We start from the raw sequence: 19,335 nt of genomic DNA, 5'->3' as shown, positions 1-19,335 counted from the left end.
GGCAGAGAGAGAGGCAGACACAGAATCCGAAGCAGGCCCCAGGCTCTGAGCTGTCAGCACAGAGGCCAATGTGGGGCTTGAACTCACGGAGTGTGAGATCACGACCTGAGCCGAAGTCAGATGCTTAACCGACTGAGCCACCCAGAAGCCCCTACACATACTATCTTATTTCAGCCCCATCAGGTGACATTAATTCCATCTTAGACATTACCTGAGTCATACAGTGTGTATGTGATTTGCCAAATACGACAAAGCTGACCCATGGCAGAGCTGGGATATGAACTGAAAGAACTAGGCACCAGAGTTAGTGTGCAGAGCCACCAACCGTGCTAATTTACCAGGGCAGTGAGTAAACAGCAGCCCTTCTGAGAGGGTCTGCTATGCATCCTGCTCCTTCTCCTCTGGTCCCTCTCTCCACCTGCCATCCTCAGCCTCTTCTCATGCCAGATCACCTATATACAGGCACCCATAATACCTGTCTAAACAAACAGTCTAATTTGTCACTAGTAAACAAAAGTCCTGGGGAAGAAAATGAACAAGAGAGGGACAGAAAAGAGAAGCAATTACATTATATTTCTAATTAGTACCAACTTGCCTGATTTCATGGGCCAGTGCTTACTTCATGCTCAATTTATCTCAAGAGACGGCATAGCAGCACAAAAAATTTGGTTCCTGCACTCTTAAGTCTGTGTTTATTTTGGCAGAGATGGAAATATACTGTACTAACAGAATTATTAGTATCATTCTCCACCATCTTCATTAGGCTACACCAATGCTGTGAGTTTGCTTTTAGGTTAGTAAATATATATATTTATTTATTTTACATTTATTTATTTTTGAGAGACAGAGAGACACAGAGCACAAGCAGGGGAAGGGCAGAGAGCAAGGGAGACACAGAATCCAAAGCAGGCTCCAGGCTCTGAGCTGTCAGCATAGAGCCCGATGCCGTGATGCTATGAACCGTGAGATCATGATCTGAGCCGAAGTCGGACGCTTAACCGACTGAGCCACCCAGGCACCCCAGGTTAGCAAACATTTTTAAAAGTGTTTTTCTAGCCCTTATTTCATTGTATCCTCACAAAGGCCAAATTACTTTGGAAAGACAGGAATTAGAGTAGCTTCCATTTAATATATTATTCCCAGGTAAGTAAATGACTTGCCTGAGATTAAACACCTACTTCTAGAGGGCCTTCAATATTAACGGGAGAGCCAAGCCTATTAAGCATCTCTCAGCATCACCCCTAGGCTTTAGCTCTGGCTCTGTTCACCAGAACAGTGGTCTGTTTCCCGGTGGTAAGTAAAAGTGTTTTCAGTTCGGATTATGCTAATATTAATGAGAGATATTTTAATTCACTTCGTCCCCAGAGAATAATTTCTTCATATTTTTATTATGTAAAGATAGAGTTTTACCATCTGATACCTTATTTACCATCTTCTTTCCTGCTTGCTTTCACAGACCAGTGACCTTTTCTATTTCCTAGTGAACAAACTTCATGAGTACTTGCCAGAGTCTAGGGATAAGAGCACACTTCAAAATAGAAGCCAAAGGGCTGATGAGCTGGTGTAAGTATTAACTGGATAATCATAGATTCTTTTCTCCCTAGGGTGTTAAAGATGAATGGAAGGCACTGGACAAAATACGTACCATATTAATGATAAATGGCGCTGCAAGTTTTGCTTCACATAAATTTTTTAAAATAGCATTCATTTTGTTCTACTTTTTTTTAAGTTTATTTATTTATTTTGGGAGAGAGAGAGCACAAGTAGGGGAGGGGCAGAGAGAGAGGGAGAGGGAGATTCCCAGGCAGGCTCCTCACTCTCAGTATGGAGCCTGACTCAGGGTTCGAACCTATGAACCATGAGATCATGACCTGAGCCAAAATCAAAAGTCGGATGATTAACCAACTGAGCCACCCAGGCAGGTGCCCCCATTATGTTCTACTTTTTAAAGAAAGGCTATACAAGAAACTAGAATATTGGTTGTCCCAAAGGAAAAAAAAAATGTGTGTCTGGAGGAAAGACACCTTTCACTGTCTTCCCTTTTTTACCTTTGAAATTTTGAGCCAAATATTACCTACCTGAAAAAGTTAAAATTATTAAAAATAATTTTAAAGTAGTGTGTGATTATCAGAAAAAAAATTTTAAGGATAAAAAAACAATATGAAAATAACTTAATCCTGACATTCAGCTATTGATTCATTCAACAAATATTTCTGAGTGTTTACTACACAGCAATCACAGAGTGGTCAACCAACGTTGACAATCTGATATACAGAATTTCCTTCTCGTACTTTTTTTCTATATAAATTACCTGAGAGCAATTCTATCAAGGATTACTGATTTTGTGAAATTCTGGACTTGTAATGCAATCATGCCATTTCCGTGCTTTTTTTCCTCTTTGTTTTCTAGGGCATGCATTGAAATTATGCAGACTCTGGGACTGATGTTCAGAGAAACAGAAACTGAGTCATCACGCCTAAAGACATTGGAAGCTAAGAAGTAAGGTTTTTTAGAAGAAGACATTGGGACCTTGTAGTTGCAACCCATTAAGTACTCTATTGAGTGTCTTCCAAAACTGATAGCTCTTTTACTCTTCTAGTCAATCCCCTTGTAAGTATATGAAACTCTTTTGTCTTTCCACTTCCTTCTGTGATGAACAGATCAACTGGCACATAGTGAGCACTCTCTGTCTCTCTGGATTATTAAGGGCACAAAGATTTTTTTGGCATAATTTTATATTTTGTCATTGTCTGCTGAACTTGAAAGAGACCAAATGCCCCATCATACATTTAAAGCCAGGGCTTCTCTACTAGAATTTTATAGAGTGCCCTTATACCCACACAACAGAAAGACTATATTGCAAATGCAGGAGTTATAGTAGCTTCATCTAATATATAATTGTGTGACTTTGAAGTGAATGATGTTGGGGGTTTATTAACACAGGGTAAGACGCTTAACCGACTGAGCCACCCAGGCGCCCTATTCATTAACATTTCTTAAGCAACTTGCTATGTGCCAAGGACTATGGGCATACTATACTGTATACCAGGATGGTCAAACATTTCTGTAGAGGGCCATAGAGTAATCATTTTTGGCTTTTCAGGCCATATAGTCTCTGTTGTAAATACTCAACTTAGCCACTGTAGCAGAAAAACAGTCACAGACAATATATAAATGAATGGGCATAGCTCTGTTCCAATAAAGAAAATTTATAGAATTTCTATTTATAGAAATAGGCTCTGGGTTATTTGGCCTACAGGCCGTAGTTTCTTGACCCTGCTTTACAGTGAACAAGTAAGACACACTCTATTATTTTTTCTATTTTTTTTTTTTAGGTAATCTCTACATCCAACATGGGGCTCGAACTTTCAACCCCAAGATCAAGAGTCCCATGCTTTACTGATTGAGTCAGTCAGGTGCCCCCTATGTATACTTTATTTATTTTTTTTAAGTTTATTTATTCATTTTGACAGAGAGAGAGAGTACAAGTAGGGAAGGGGCAGAGAGAGAGGGAGAGAGAAAGAATCCCAGCAGGCTCTGCACTATAAGCACAGAGCCCAATGTGGGGCTTGAACTCATGAACTCTGAGATCATGACCTGAACCAAAGTTGGCCACTTAACTGACTGAGCCACCCAAGCGTCTCTATACTTCTTTATGTAGTTGATAGAACTGCCATTTCCCCAATCTCCAGGACAGAGATCCAAGATTATTTCTTACATTTCTGTCTTTTGTCACACTGAATTATTGCAGAATCATGTTACCCTTTTTATACACTTTTTGGTCCTTACCTTTCTCTGTCCAAGTTGAAAAACCATCACTCTTACTAACCTCTGCTGCAAAGTGTTGTTTTAATTGTTCTTTCTTGATTTGGTTTGGACACATCAGCCTTACTACAGCAAGTCTCTTTCCTGATACGACTAATTATTTTCATGTACATTGGTGCACATATATTGCTATAATACAGTCTGGTTGTAATACTAACTTTTAGATACGCATAGGGTCCAGTCGTGTTACCCATAGCATTAATTAGCACAGTAAATGTTTAATATAACTGCATTAGTTTTCTATTACCCTGTAACAAATTACTGCAAACTCAGTGACTTAAAACTCTATAAATTACTTATCCTACAGTTTCTGTGGATCAGGAAATCTGGGCAGAGCTCAGTTGGATCATGTGCTCTGGTTTTCACAAGGCAGTGGTCAAGGCGTTGGCTGGGGCTGCTGTCTCATCTGAGGCTTGGGGTTATCTCCCAAACTCATTTGGGTTTCTGTTGGCCGAATTAATTTCTTTATAGCTGTAAACTCATGATGGTTTGCTTCTTGGCAGGAGACTATCTCTGAGCTCAGGGAAGGCCTAAGCACTCTTTAAAGGGCTCAGCTCGATAATCAGGCTCACCCAGGATAATCTCCCTTTCATTAACTCAAAAGTCAACAAATTAGGAACCTTAATTATGTATGCAAAATCCCTTCACCTTTCTCATCTAACATAACATAATCACAGGAGTAATAGCTTAATATATTCACAGGTCCTGCCCACACTTAAGGGAAAAGGATTATTTAGGGTATATATAAAAGGGGGTAAAATATCTTGGAAGCCATATTAGAATTCTGCCTACCACAATAACATAGACTGCCTTATGAGACCATGAGTTTGCCTTTCAAAGTCTGTATAAAAATATATTACAATGCATTCAAAATTCTTACACTGGAAATAATAACAATCTAAACAATAAAAGTATCACAACTGTTGGCACCATTTTTTAAGACTGTAATGTCAATCCCGTAAGTCGTCTTTATTTTGGGGATGAAACTATCATACGGATTAAAATTTTTTCTATTATTGACCTAGTGGATTTTAAATAGTGTTGGCAGAAGGAGTAGATTCCAAATTAAACTCCATTTGAACAAATAAAAAAGCATTTAATCATTTCCGCATTTTCCTCTTAATTTGTTCCTTAAGTAGAGATTTTATTAGTTCAACTCAGTTCTGTATATTTCTTCTCAAAATGTGCCATAATCCTTTCATATTTTAATACTGTCATGGTTGAATTCATATATTATCACAGCAAGTGACCCAGAATTTGAGTTTCTTCCCTTAGCCCTGGATATATGATACTTTTAAAAGAAAATACTGCTGAAAATAAAGGACTTTAATTAAATGTAATAGAAAATGGAATGCCATTTCAAACTTAATATCAAGAAAAGCTTCTAAATGGAATGTTTTGTTGATTTTGGAAGGATCTTCTAAAAGTAAGATGGGCTATTTTAAAACAGCCTGAATAAAACATTAGCAAATATCCTGTAGGACATATCCTACTTTTTTGAGAAGTGTGCTGACAAGATTCTTCTTTTGTAGATATGAGAACTGACTTGCTCTTTGAGTTGGAGAAAGGAAGCGAATCCTATTTTATTAAAATTTTGGTTAATCATGAACTTGTAATCATGGTAATGATTTAAGTGATTGTAAAAAGGCTAAGAAGCCTCAGGGCGCCTGGGTGGCTCAGTTGGTTAAGATCAGACTTCTGCTCAGGTCGTCATCTCACAGTTTGTGAGTTTGAGCCCAGCCTGCTTCGGATTCTGTGTCTCCCTCTCTCTCTGCCCCTCTCCTACTCATGCTCCGTCTCTCAAAAATGAATAAATGCTAATTTTTTTTTAATTTAAGATAAAAAAAAGATTATGAAGCCTCAAATATTACCAAGCAGGGATTTTTTTAGTCTCCTTTATTCCATTACAAAGAGAATGCTTATGGTTATAGAGGATTTTATATAGTCCTAGCTGTAAATTCTTTTACTATTCCCGTCTGTCAAAGCTACTCTGGCACTGTCTTCAGTTAGGCAAGTGATTTTCCTAGTAGCCTGCCTTCATCTCCTTTTTAACCATATATGGATTGCATGACACACATGAAGATGGTGTTACCAAACCTATCTCCTCAGAATCCTTGCTTTGGATTGTGATTTTTTTTTTTTGCCCTTTTATTTTCAAATAATAGTGTGTATTATTCAAATGTGTAGTAACAATTTAAGTGAGTTATTAGTGTAGATTAATGGATAGTACACCACTTTGGAAAGCAAAAGACTTAAAGTTTAATACTAGTTTTATTAACTAACAGTCTTCAGTGGAATAGTAAGCCTTTGAAATGCTTTGTTAAAAAAATAATTCTATCCACTGTTTTCGGGAATATAAACTGGTGTAGCTACTCTGGAAAACAGTATGGAGGTTCCTCAAAAACCTAAAAATATAAGTACCATATGATCCAGTAATTCTACTTCTTGGTATTTATCCAAAGAAAATGAAAACAATAATCCGAAAAGATATATGCACTATAATTACTGCAGCATTATTTACAATACCAAGATATGCAACCAACCTAAAGATCCATCAGTAGGTGCGTGAATAAAGAAGAAGTTATATATATACATATATATTATACTGGAATACTACTCAGCCATAAAAAGAATGAAATCTTGCCATTTGTAACAATATGGATAGACTTAGAGGGCATTATCCTAAGTAAAATAAGTCAGACAAAGACAAATACCATATGATTTCACTTACATGTGGAAACTTTAAAACAAAACAAATGAACAAACACAAATAACAACAAAAAGAGAAACTGAGTTGTAAATACAGAGAAGAAACTAGTGGTTGCGGGATGGAAGGGGGGGATGGGTAAAATAGGTGAAGTGGATTAAGAGATACAAATTTCCAGCTATAAAATAAATAAGTCACGGGGATGAAAAGTATGGCATAGGGAACATAGTTAATCATATTATAGTAACTTTGTATGGTGACAGATGGTAACTATACTTATCGTGGTGAGCATTTGATGGTGCATATAATTGCTGAATCATTATGTTGTACACCTGAAGCTAATATGTTAACTGTATTTCAACCCAAAAATTTTATAAAGGGTTCTACAGTCAAAAAATCTGTGTTCAAACACGCATTTGAAGAAGTGTTTCATATGGTGGTTTCTTTGTCTCAGAGATATACAATGCATGTGAGCCTATTAAAGCCTCTGAGAAGTCCAGTAGTAAAGATATGCAATGAATTTGGTTTAACCAAGTATTTACTATGCCTCTTTCAAACAAATAATCTATTTTTTTTACTATAATATTTCCTGGAATTAATAGGCCATAAAAAGTCCTTTGGTGGGGGGGAGGGAGGGGGAAGCCCTTTGGGAAATAAGTGATTCAACTGAACTCACCCAAATTTCCCTTAAGTCCAGACTTACTAAGCTTCCTAAGCTTTGGGAACTTCTAGACCTATACTTGCTTTGAGCCAAAAGACAAAGAAATTATATTTTGAATTAAATTTTTTATCACTACTTAATTGTCTGCATGTCCAAGGCTCCAAAAGTTCAGTCAGAGAATGGTCTGCAATGTTTTATACTTTTTTAAAAAAATGATATGCATGTGTCACATACACATGTGTTTTTTTTTTTATAAGTTTATTTATTTTGAGAGAGAGAGAGCACAAAAATGGGGAAGGGGCAGAGAGAGAGAGAGAGAGAGAGAGAGAGAGAGAGAGAATCCTTAGCAGGCTCTACACCACCAGCGCAGAGTCTGATGTGGGGCTCGAACCCACAAACCATGAGATAATGATCAGAGCCGAAGTCAAACGCTTAACTAAGTCACCCAGGTGCCTTAATGCTTTATACTTTTAAATGTAATTATATTCAGTGTCTGCAAACTTGGCTTTACTATTTTTCTTTTCAAACTTTATTTATTAATTGCCTTTTATTTTTTTAGGGGAGCATTATTTAATCTTATGATAATATTAATTAGTGAACCTCAGATTCCAAAATCTTGTCCTGTGTTTGATATCCAGTTGGTGGCTGATTCAACTTTAGTTGAGATGTCTTTTGATGCTGAGGTAAGATGATAAGATAAGAATTTGGGGGTAGACTAAATATAATATATAGGGGTGCTCTGGATTTCTGTCTTCTAATGTAGACCATGACATGGTAGAGGATATAAATATAATTCAGAGTAAATATTTTACCATTAACTTCAAAACTTAGATAGCTAGTCTATCAATATTAATACATCTATTTTAGATGTTTTAAGTATGTATACTAAGGAAAATAATTAGTATTCAGCATGTATTAGATAAATCTGCTTATTTGTCTCTATACAAAATATTTATGTATATGTTAATTCCATAGTAGGGTCTAATGGTAAAAAAGCACTCTCGTTAAGAGATTTTAGGGTTAACTCTCTTGCTTTAGTTTATCATCTCCTTAGCTATCTAAGTAGTGCAAACTCAGTGAGAATTACTTGTTTTTCTAAAGTTTTACTAAAACATTAGAAATATCAAACTACCTAGAAAGCACATATCCTGAGAGAATAAATCAGTTTATTACTAGTTTATTTCAAGCAGAACAACATATAATTTTTTTTAAAGGATGGGACATAGGGGTGCCTGGGTGACTCAGTCAGTTGAGTGTCTGACTCTTGATTTCAGCTCTGGTCATGATCTCATGGTTTGTGGGATCGAGCCCCATGTCAGGCTCTGTACTGACAGTGTGGTTCCTGTTTGGGATTCTCTCTCTCTCTCTCTCTCTCTCTCTCTCTCTCTCGGTCCCTCCCTCACTCATGTTCTCTCTCCCACTCTCTCAAATAAACTTAAAAAAAAAAGGATGGGACATGATTTGATAGTTCTTAAACATATAGTTTTGTTTTAGAAAACTCTTACATGTATTCATTCACTCAATAAATATTTGTTGAAAATCTGTTATGAGCTAAACAGTGTGCTAGCCTGTGGGGGTGCAAACAAGAAGCAAAACAGATACAACATGTGCCCTTATTGATTTATAGTCTGGTTAGAGAGACAAATGTTAATTAAATATAACATGAATATAATATTCATATGTCTGAATATTATAAGTCTATAATGGAGTGTCTATAATACCATCTTTAACAGTGGAGTGAGTGGATCAGGGATTAAAGAGTGGGACAGAAGCAAGACTCAGGCAGGGCTAAGAAGTTAGTGCAGGAGTCCAGGTGAGGAACAATAATAGGACAGAGGGATGCTATCCTTGACCCCTGAAATGAGACCAGGCTTCTTTTTAGAGCTCTCCTAACTTCCTATTCTCTTCTTTCACAGCCCTTGTCTCAGTTAGCAACTACGCATTTATTTATTTGATTGTTAGATTATTGTTTGTTCTCCACTACCTTCCATGAGGTATTACCCATGTCCCTGTTGCTACTCATTGTATCCCCAACACTTAGTATAGGGTCTGATGCATATTTGTTGAATAAATTAATGAAGAAAAGGGATGGTAGTTGTAAAGAGGATAGATTCCAGTAATTTTTAGGAAATTGCACTCATAGGTTGATGTGAAAATAAACTGTGAGGATTAGATGAATTTTAGATTCTGGCCAGGGTGTCAAATAAGAATTACAGCAAGAAGAGTAGGTTCAAAGGGGAAATAATGAAGGGCACCTGGGTGGTTCAGTCAGTTACCTGTCTGTCTTTGGCTCAGGTCATGAGCCTGAGGTTTGTGGTTCGAGCCCCGTGTTGGGCTCTGTGCTGACAGCTCAGAGCCTGGAGCCTGCTTTGGATTCTGTGTGTCCCTCTCTCTCTGCCCTTCCCTGGTCGTGCTCTGTCTCTCTTTTTCTTAAAAATAAACATTTAAAAAAATTTTTTTAAAGGGGGGGGGGAATAATGAGCTTGGTTTGGGATTAGTTGACTGGATTGCCATTGGCATTTTTTTATATTAAATATAATTTATTGTCAAATTGGTTTCCATACAACACCCGTGCTCATCCCAACAGGTGCCCTCCTCAATGCCCATCACCCACTTTCCCCTCTCCCCCACCCTGGCATTTCCATATAAAAATATCTAGTGGGCAGAATAGATAGGTCTGAGTTTCCTGATTTTGAACTTGGTGATCTTTTGCACGCAGGCTATTCGTGAAGATCATATAAATTTTGGTTCCAAGGTCTAACAGTGTGAAATTTCAAACTGGAGCTCGTTCTTGCAAAGAATACTGTCAGGTAAAATGTGCTGGCCTATAGCATGCCCACACAGTTCTCATGCACCAAGTGCTAAAAGACAGCCTCACTAACTGGAGTTCTTGAGAGCAAAAACAAAAGTCTCTAAGCCCTATATATACCCATTTTACAGAGGGAGTTGTAGTTCACGTTGCGCATAAGGCTAAATTTCCCAGAGAATCTCCCACCTTAATTCTGGGGGGCATATTTTCAATACTCGAAAGGATGTAGGGTTGTTGATCTGAATGATTTTGCAAATCAAGTGTGCAGTTTTTTGGGTGTTAGTATTCTGTGGGCCATTGTATCTTCTTTCCCTGACCCACTGTCTTAGAAATTCTCTAATGTGTAGTCTTTTTTGACAATAAATTATATTAAAAAAAAACAACTTTAAAAAATATATACTTTTTAATTTTAGAAAGACAGTGAGAGAAAAAGAGAATGAGCATGAGTAGGGGAGAGGGGTGGGGTGGGGGGGAGGAAGGGAGGGAGGGAGGGAGGGAGGGAGAGAGAGAGAGAGAGAGAGAGAGAAAGAGAGAGAGAATATCTTAAGCAGGCTCCATGCTCAGTGCAGAACCACAATTCTGGGATCATGACCTGAGCCAAAATCAAGACTTGGCTCAGTCAAGGTTGAGCCACCCAGGCACTCCAAGTAGTCTTTTTATGAGAGCGTTTTTTTTTTTTTTTTTTTTTTTGAGAATGACTGAACCAAGCATAATAGGAAAAATGACCACACCAATTATATTTTCTGTTAATCAAAAATTCTTTTATAAGTATATAAAGGTAACCAGGAGAAATTACCATTTTCTGGCTCTGCCAGTGATATTGCATTGACTATTATTTAAAATTCTAGTTACAGAACCTTATCAAGGAATATACAGATACAGCTACGGCACTTTTATATGAGATATTTCTTGTCTTTCAGCAGGTACGATATATATTATTATACATATTATATTGTATGATTGTTATATATATCATATGACTATTATATTTCTGTGATTATATATCAAATGATTAACAATATGTCTTTAATATGCTTGTATTAGAGATGGTCTCCAAAATTGTCTGACTTAAATGATACTACTTTTGCTCTTAAGTATTCATCAGCTTATTTTCCTAAATACTGATTTCATCAATCAAGATAAAATGTATTTGAGAATGAATATCATGTACAACTGAAACTTCATGAATATAACTTGTTTATTTCTGTGAGTCTTTTAGGGAAATCTTGGATTGGGACCAGAAGAGTTTGCTATTAGCTGGATGATGTCCTTCCTACAAAGTCGTCCTCCCTTCGTAAGTACCAAGGAGCAAAAACGAAAGCACCACTCACAGTTAATTATACCGGTGCTCCAGTGCTTAATTAATAAAACACAAATTTTCTCTATAAGTAGTCACAATTATGAAATAGAAGCAAAATGTAAATCTGATGATTTTATTATTTAATTTAAGGTAAAGCGTTTTTTAATATTTGGGGCCTGAGTTGCTTACAGGACTGAAATTATATCTTGTATTTTTAAGTTTTTAAAATATTTATTTATTTTGAGAGAAAGCGTACACATACAGGCATGAGCAGGGGAGGGGCAGAGTGAGAGGGAGACAGAAAATCCCAAGCAGGGGCTCAATCCCACCACCATGAGATCATGACCTGAGCCAAGATCAAGAGTTGGACGCCTAACCAACTGAACCACCTAGTTGCCCCTAAAATAGTATCTTAAATATGATCTTTATTTCATGAAAAACCTAAAATATATCCTGTAGAAAACAGAACACATTAAGATACTGGCTGTATATGTAAGTGAAAAAATGAACATTTGTCTTAAACAGCAAGTATGAGTTGGCGAGTATGAATTAACACTTGGGATCACTGGGGCACTCTGTCCTGTCAGCCACCATCCTTGTCCCTAGTACCACTGACTCTCTCCTTGGTAGTACAATCACATCTACATAGTCTGTCCTACCTTCCCACCAGACTGGTTGGAGGGATCTATTTTAAAAAATCTGATTATGTCATGTTTTGCTTTAAATTTCTCATAATACAAATCAGAACCACACTGAGATACCACCTCACGTCAGTCGGAGTGGCTAAGATGAACAAATCAGGAGACTATAGATGCTGGAGAGGATGTGGAGAAACGGGAACCGTCTTGCACTGTTGGTGGGAATGCACACTGGTGCAGCTGCTCTGGAAAACAGTGTGGAGGTTCCTCAGAAAATTAAAAATAGATCTACCCTATGACCCAGCAATAGCACTGCTAGGAATTTACCCAAGGGATACAGGAGTACTGATGCATAGGGACACTTGTACCCCAATGTTTATAGCAGCACTTTCAACAATAGCCAAATTATGGAAAGAGTCTAAATGTCCATAAACTGATGAATGGATAAAGAAGATGTGGTTTATATATACAATGGAATACTACTTGGCAATGAGGAAGAATGAAATCGTGCCATTTGCTGCAACGTGGATGGAACTGGAAGGTATTATGCTGAGTGAAAGAAGTCAATTAGAGAAGGACAGATATCATATGTTTTCACTCATATGTGGATCTTCAGAAACTTAGCAGAAGCCCATGGGTGAAGGGAAGGGGAAAAATTGTTATAAACAGAGAGGGAAACAGAGAGGGAGTGAGGCAGGCAAACCACAAGAGACTCTAAAATACGGAGAACAAACTGAGGGTGGGTGAGAGGGAAAATGGGTGATGGGCACTGAGAAGGGCACTTGTTGGGATGAGCACTAGGTGTTGTAGGTAAGCCAATCTGGCAATAAATTATATTTAAAAAATAAAAATCATAGAAGTAGATTAAAACAACAAAAAAATAAATCTCTCATAGTAAAGAGATGGCATGGGGCCCCTGGGGGGCTCAGTCAGTTAAGCCTCTGAATCTTAATTTCAGGTCAGGTCATGATTTCACGGTTGTGACATGGAGCCCTGTGTCAGGCTCTGCGCTGACAGTGCAGAGCCTGCTTGGGGTTCTCCGTCTCCCTCTCTCTCTGCCCCTCCCCTATTTGTTCTCTCTCTCTCTCTCTCAAAATAAATTAAAAAAATAAAGTTAGAAGAGCCTGGCTGTCTCAGTCAGCCAAGCGTCCCACTTTGGCTTGGATCATTACCTTAAGGTTCATGGGTTTGAGCCCATGATGAGCAGCATCAATAGAAAAGGCAATACCTTTATTGCTACTAATTTAATGGGCATGCAAAGGGACCTGCTCATTAGAGCTTGAAAGGACACTAGTGTTCCTTTCTGTTCTTATAGTAGCTTAACTAACTGAGCCACCCAAGTGCCCCTTTGGGGGGTGTGTGTGTTTAAGTAATCTCTACACCCAACATGGGGCTTGAACTCATGATTCCGAGATCAAGAGTCACTTGCTCTACCAACTGAGCCAGCCAGGCCTCCTTGGTTCGGTTGTAAATGACTTTTGTGTGTGTGTGTGAGAAGCAGGAATTCAAGAAGTTCAAGAAGCTACTATTTCCATTTTCATTGCCCCGTCAGAAATGATCGCAGACATAGTCTCAATGAAAACCCCAGCTAGGGGCGCCTGGGTGGCTCAGTCAGTTAAGCGTCTGACTTCGGCTCAGGTCGTGATTTCGTGGTCCGTGAGTTCGAGCCCCGCGTCGGGCTCTGTGCTGACAGCTCAGAACCTGGAGCCTGCTTCTGATTCTGTGTCTCCCTCTCTCTCTGACCCTCCCCCCATTCATGTTCTGTCTCTGTCTCAAAAGTAAACGTTAAAAAAAAAATTAAAAAAAAAAAAAAGAAAACCCCAGCTAACAGTGACATCAACATCACTTGTTTGTGTCAAGCCTGGTTTTCCTGGGTTTCTCACTTGGTGTTTGTCAATGTGTTGTGTGTGGAACAAAGCCATAGGAATTGTTTATGGTAAATACCTTGAGGCGGGCCTTAGGATTCCACATATCTAGTGAGCTGCCTAGGGGATTTTTATGCATACTAAATTTTGAGAACTACAGCCTTGGAGGAACCCTCTTTGAAAGTTACAGGAAATTCATTTCTGTGGGCCATTTGTTCTTCACAATAGAAGAGAAGAGAGACTACTTCTCTCCTGGAGGAAGCCACAGGCCTTTCCAAGCTCCTCTTCTGTCCCCATTCCTGCTTCCAATGTTCTCCTTTTACATTAGAACCAAATTTCCTTGATGGTCAGCATTTATTCTGATCCTGCTTGAGGGGGGCGATCGGTAAACCCAACTGGTCTACGGTCTGGTGTTCTCAGAGTACCATTTCAGTGAGAAACAGTGCAGTATTGGTGTAAGGGCGGTGAGGACTTCAGCCTACTTGTATAGGTGAGGCCCCAGCTGAAACAGGTGCCTTATGGGTGGCGTGCAGTCTACATTGTCACTGTTTTTTTCTTGTTTAGATCACCTTCCTGGCCAGTATTGTGAAACAGGTGGTAAAGGGGCTTGGAGCTTCATTTCAGCCGCTAAGTCCCAGCCAAGCCGTTCTGCTGTATCAGCAGTTTTACATCCTCAAGAGCTGCCTGCAGTACAGCCAGACTTTAGCTGAGTATATTAGGAATGACTACAGAGAAGAATTCAGGTAAGGAAAATCTGAATCTCACCTTCTTTCTCCAACATGGCCCGATATTTAGAAGATGGAAGTGATGAGGGCAATTCTATTTTTGTTTTTAGTAATATTTCACTTTGATCCGTGGTAAAGTAGGATTTGGGGGAGCTCTTAAACCACTGCCAGTGGAAGTGTATTCCCAGGCTAGCAGAGACTAAGGAAACCTCAAAGTCTCTTTGAAGAGCCGAGTCTCCCTCATTGTCTTTGTTGCAGCCAGTGAGCGCCTCACGGAAGTAGTAATGATTTTAACATGCTGTGAGTAATTAAGAGTAACAAACCCTACTGAAGGGGATGATAAATTAGGGAGTGTGAATTTAACGGTGCATTGGGAAAAAAGCAATTGATAAAGGAGAAACAATTAATGAGTGTGGTTATTATTGTCTGTTTCCTTTACCCCTCTCTTGCTCAGTAACAAAACAGTAAGGGAGAGGAATAAAAGCGCTGGTTTCATCAGCCAGCTTGTTCTGCGCCTCAGGGGTTCCTACTTCTATTTATAGGCTGGCAGCCGCTCAGCTCTGCATTAGCACCTATCAAGGAAAAAACCCAGCTTGTGTCTGACTTAAGATGAAAAGGGTGCAGCAGGCACAGCTTTGCTACCAGTTTGGTTGCAGACATGAAAGGATGTGGAGGCATACATTATGTTAGATTGGCTTTTTAAAAATTTTCAGCCCAATTTGTGGACCCTGGTTTTCCTCCATGTGGTTTTACACCATAGGTCCCACTCTGGCTTCTATAAAACGGTTTTCTTTGGCCTGTCTGAATTGGTCCACAAAGCTTAATTTTTTTCTTAACGTTTACTTATTTTTGAGAGACAGACAGAACACAAGTGGGGGAGGGGCAGAGAGAGAGGGAGAGAGAATCCGAAGCAGACTCCATGCTCTGGGCTGTCAGCGCAGGGCCTGGTGCCCGGCTCCAACTCACAAACCATGAGATCATGAGCTGAGCGAAGTCAGAAGCTTAATCTGCTGAGCCACCCAGGTGCCCCCTCAGTTATTTTTTAAGGTATAGCATGAAATCCACCATTTTGAAGTGTGCAATTCAGTGGCTTTCAATACATTTCACAATGTTGTACAACCATTACCACTACCTACTTGCAGAATATTTTCATCACCTCCAAAGACACTTGGTACCCTTTAAGCAGTCACAACCCATGCTCCCCTCCCCCCACCCCTGGTGACCACTAATCTGCTTTCTCTCCTTGTGGATTTGTCTATCCTGGACATTCCATATCAACAGAATCATACAATATATGGCCTTTTGTGTCTGGCTTCTTTCACTTAGCATAATGTTTTCGAGGTGCATGCATGTTGTAGCATGTATCACACAACCCAATTTTAAATGATTAGTTACGCACATTTAAAAATCTGCCAAAATGGTGTCACATTCCTGCATGACAAGAGTTGGCCGGAGCTCAGCAGCAGCTGCCCTCTGGCATACTTTGTTAGTGTGCTACTTGCCTCCTCTCTACTCTTAGCTGACCCTCTTCCTAATCGGTTACCTGTGGGCATTTAGGTTTGTGATCCTTGTTGTAAAGTAGTGATTTTCAATTTGCATGCATTAGAATCATCAGAGTAACTGAAAAAGTACTGACACTCAGGTGTCACATGCAGACCTTCTGTTCATTTTGTCTGCAGTGGATCCTGGGTTTTGACATTGAAAAAACAACAACAACAACAACAACAACAACAAAGACTCCCCCAGATGATTCTAATGTGCACCCAGGGTTCAGAACCTATCTTTTAAGCCATCAGGGGAGGGCTAATGGTTTTCTCCTTCTCTTTCTTCCCTTGGCTTTTCCCAAACTTTCACAGAGGCCATGGGGATGAATCCTATTCTTCCCTCCTGACTGGGGCCTCCAGGTCACCACAACTTGACCCTTTCGTTTCAACTTCCTGTGTGTTGTCTGAGGAAACCAGAAGCAAGACGCTCAGCACACACTGTGGTGAGGACAGTCCCGGCTTCCCTAGTAATGCCTTCAGAATGGATACATTGTAAATGAAATTCACTTCCTTTGCTGAATGAAGTGAAGTGTCTCAGTCAGCTGAAAGGCACACATAGCAGAGATGTTCTAGGTCACAAACAGGGGAGATCAGATCGCTGCGGATACTGGCTGAGTCTTAGGTTTAGACCCCCAACCCCAACAGCCCTACGCCCAGTGAGTATGTGCATATTGCTGCGAGCAATGTGAAAATTCTTGCTTTTAAAGCTATTTTGTTTCTTTTCATGACTTGCAGGTACTTTATTCACATGCCAGCCTTGGAAAAAAGGCTCCCATTGTGGTATCCTATTACCCAACCCACCACTCAACTTTTTCATGAAGTTCTGAAATTGGTTGAACAGAAACAATGTGTGGAACGTTAATAAGAATCTCAAATGTTAATCGGGAGTCAACCTAATATTTACGAGAAGACTTAAAATTTTGACTTATTTAATATCTGGCTATCCCTGTGTCTTACAAACAGATTTTATTTAAAGGTTCCATCAATACCCGTAAGAGAAGTCTTTAAATAGTCGTTTATCTGCCACAAAAAAATCAACTTTAAATACGATGACATACGTAAAGTGATGCTAAAAAATGAGTGTTCCTCTCAAAAGAAGTTTCTAAAAATAAAAATCTATAAAGAAAACAGAGGCCTGTGGAGAGTAAATGTAGAAAGTGCAACCTGATGAGTTTGTTGGTGTGACAATGGAGAGTGGTGTGAACCCACTGAAATACCCGAAGATAAACCGTGTGGGGACTAGAAATTGCAAGGTGGTCATGAGAGAAATGCTGAGCAATAGGTAGACACCCCTGCCTGTCTACCTGTAAAAATCCCAGTGAAGTAAGTATTCACCAGAGAAAGAGCAGAAGAACACAGGCACAGCTAGAAGAAAGGTCAGTTCTTCATTTATCATGGGGAAGGAAGCTTGGGCTTTCTTCACAATTAAATGCATTCAGGTGCTCAGTTTCAGGCACTCATGGGCTAGTGTGAGACTCTCATACAGTCTCTGTGAAAGAGAAATTGTCTTTAAGCAGTTATGGCTCTCCCAACCATTTAAAAAATGTCTTCACTTTATCTTATGGCAATAAACTAATCCAACAAAAACTCAACTTTGGTGTCACTGTGAGCTGTTGAATTTGGAATTCTAAGAACTTAGGAAGTGGGTTCTCTATTTTGACGTATCATGCCTTGAAAGAGGATCTGAGAAAAACCCCAAAAAAGATCCCGCAAGCCAGATTTTTCTGTGCTGTGTATTAGAGAGAGAATTAAACTCACTGAAGACATCTTATTACTGGTTGTGGCTGAGCCATTAACCAGGTATTTGACCTTAAACAAGGCAGGTCTCCTTTCTGGGCTTCCTCTGCTATGTGGAAGGGTGAGAAAAGATGTTCTCCAAGCTCTTATCCAGCTCTAAACATTCTCTGCCTGTGACAACATGCGTCTTAACACTCTGTGATGGGGTAGTGCATTTCTCTGCTATCCAGCTCAATGGGTGATTTCACGTTGATTCCAAACAATCCTGCTTTCTTTGGACCGAACGTTTCTCTTTCAGCTGTCACCAGCATCACCCCACAAAGCATCCAAGGCTCCTCCACTATCATCCATCAAAGACTACAAGACTTCTAGTTTCTAATCTGGAGGTGGAGATGGGGGGGGGGGGGGCGGGGCAGAATGGTGTTTATGAATGTCCTGAGCTTTTAGATGAGGGATTGCTCCCAAAAGACAGTCAGAAGAAGCTGAAAAGATTCTTGGGATAAATGCAAGCAATACTTCAAACTGGACTAATGATGGACAGTGGGTTGACTGACCCCTGGTGAAGGGTGGAACCCACAGAATGACAACAAGAGGATGATCAGCTCTGCCTCAGCTTCTACACAGTGCCCCAGCTCTGGGCTAACAGCAGTGCTGGCTCCTGAGAGGGCCTGGGATTCTCTCCTGCATGTCTTAGGTGCTTGAAGGGCTCCTTTCTCCCACTCACTGTTCTCTTTTCTCTAAGAGTATACTTAATCTCTGGGAGCCAAAGCTCTGTCAGAATGCATCTGAATCTCTCCATGTAGGACTATGTCAGTGGCATTTTTGAAAGCTAATGGTTGAATAATTTGTCATCCTGATTTTCTTATGACATTTGTCTATGCGTGTGCACAGTGTGGGAGGGCAACCCCCAAATTAATACATACTTTAAACGGTTATCTTTCCACAATTCTTTCCTACTGTGTTTTTTGCATTAATGCCAAAGCCAAGAAAATCACTAAATAATCCATCTCTGTAAGTAATCAGACACATCTGACCAATTAAGTATTGACTTCAACTACAAAATAATTACTTTTAGTAAGTCTAATTGTAGAAACATTTTGAATATGAAAATCACATATATAACTTTTTACAAATACAAAGGATCACCAAAAAAAGCAAGCACATAAAGCTAGTTTTCAGGCTGGGCTCAAAATTCTAGGCTCTTTGACCACTTTTATAACACAGGCATTGCCATTTATCACCTGCACTAAGAGTAAACTCACAGTAATCAGCTCTACCGTTACACATGCACACACACACATATAATAGGGGGAAGAGCATGGGTTTTGAGGCCAAAATGGTTGAGTTTAAATCTTAGCTCTGCAGCAGTTTTGGACATTGGGAAGTTACTTAACATCTCTAAGCTTCAGTCAAAACAAAGATAATACAACCTATCCCACTGGATTGTTAGGAGATTTTAATGCAAAGATGTTTGTAATGCACATATCATGGTATGTGGCATGTAGTAAGAATTCGGTACATAGT

The 19,335-nt window shown here is 39.3% G+C and overlaps 1 protein-coding gene and 1 long non-coding RNA gene across 7 annotated transcripts in view; one reads left to right on the top strand and one right to left on the bottom strand.

The window, feature by feature from the left end:
* Positions 1 to 19,335, bottom strand: part of LOC113602841 (uncharacterized) — a 108,644-nt gene that overhangs the window by 59,653 nt on the left and 29,656 nt on the right. The gene's annotated exons all lie outside the window — the stretch shown is intronic.
* Positions 1 to 19,335, top strand: part of CB4H12orf56 (chromosome B4 C12orf56 homolog) — a 111,014-nt gene that overhangs the window by 64,388 nt on the left and 27,291 nt on the right. For 2 of the 5 annotated variants that reach the window (XM_027071338.2, XM_027071332.2), the window contains 7 exons: positions 1,457 to 1,563; positions 2,410 to 2,499; positions 7,753 to 7,876; positions 10,851 to 10,925; positions 11,222 to 11,296; positions 14,370 to 14,548; positions 18,110 to 18,757. In XM_027071338.2, coding sequence (XP_026927139.2) covers positions 1,457 to 1,563; positions 2,410 to 2,499; positions 7,753 to 7,876; positions 10,851 to 10,925; positions 11,222 to 11,296; positions 14,370 to 14,548; positions 18,110 to 18,314 — 855 coding nt within the window. In that variant the 3' untranslated portion in view covers positions 18,315 to 18,757. Of the gene's footprint in view, positions 1 to 1,456; positions 1,564 to 2,409; positions 2,500 to 7,752; positions 7,877 to 10,850; positions 10,926 to 11,221; positions 11,297 to 14,369; positions 14,549 to 16,386; positions 18,758 to 19,335 lie in introns of those variants that run through there. The other 3 variants (XM_027071335.2, XM_027071336.2, XM_027071339.2) reach the window with 3 other exon arrangements.

This window comes from Acinonyx jubatus, chromosome B4, assembly GCF_027475565.1.
Source record: "Acinonyx jubatus isolate Ajub_Pintada_27869175 chromosome B4, VMU_Ajub_asm_v1.0, whole genome shotgun sequence".
Taxonomy (NCBI): Eukaryota; Metazoa; Chordata; class Mammalia; order Carnivora; family Felidae; genus Acinonyx; species Acinonyx jubatus.
The sequence above is the reverse complement of the archived record's forward strand: the minus strand, read 5'-3'. Positions and strand labels throughout refer to the sequence as shown.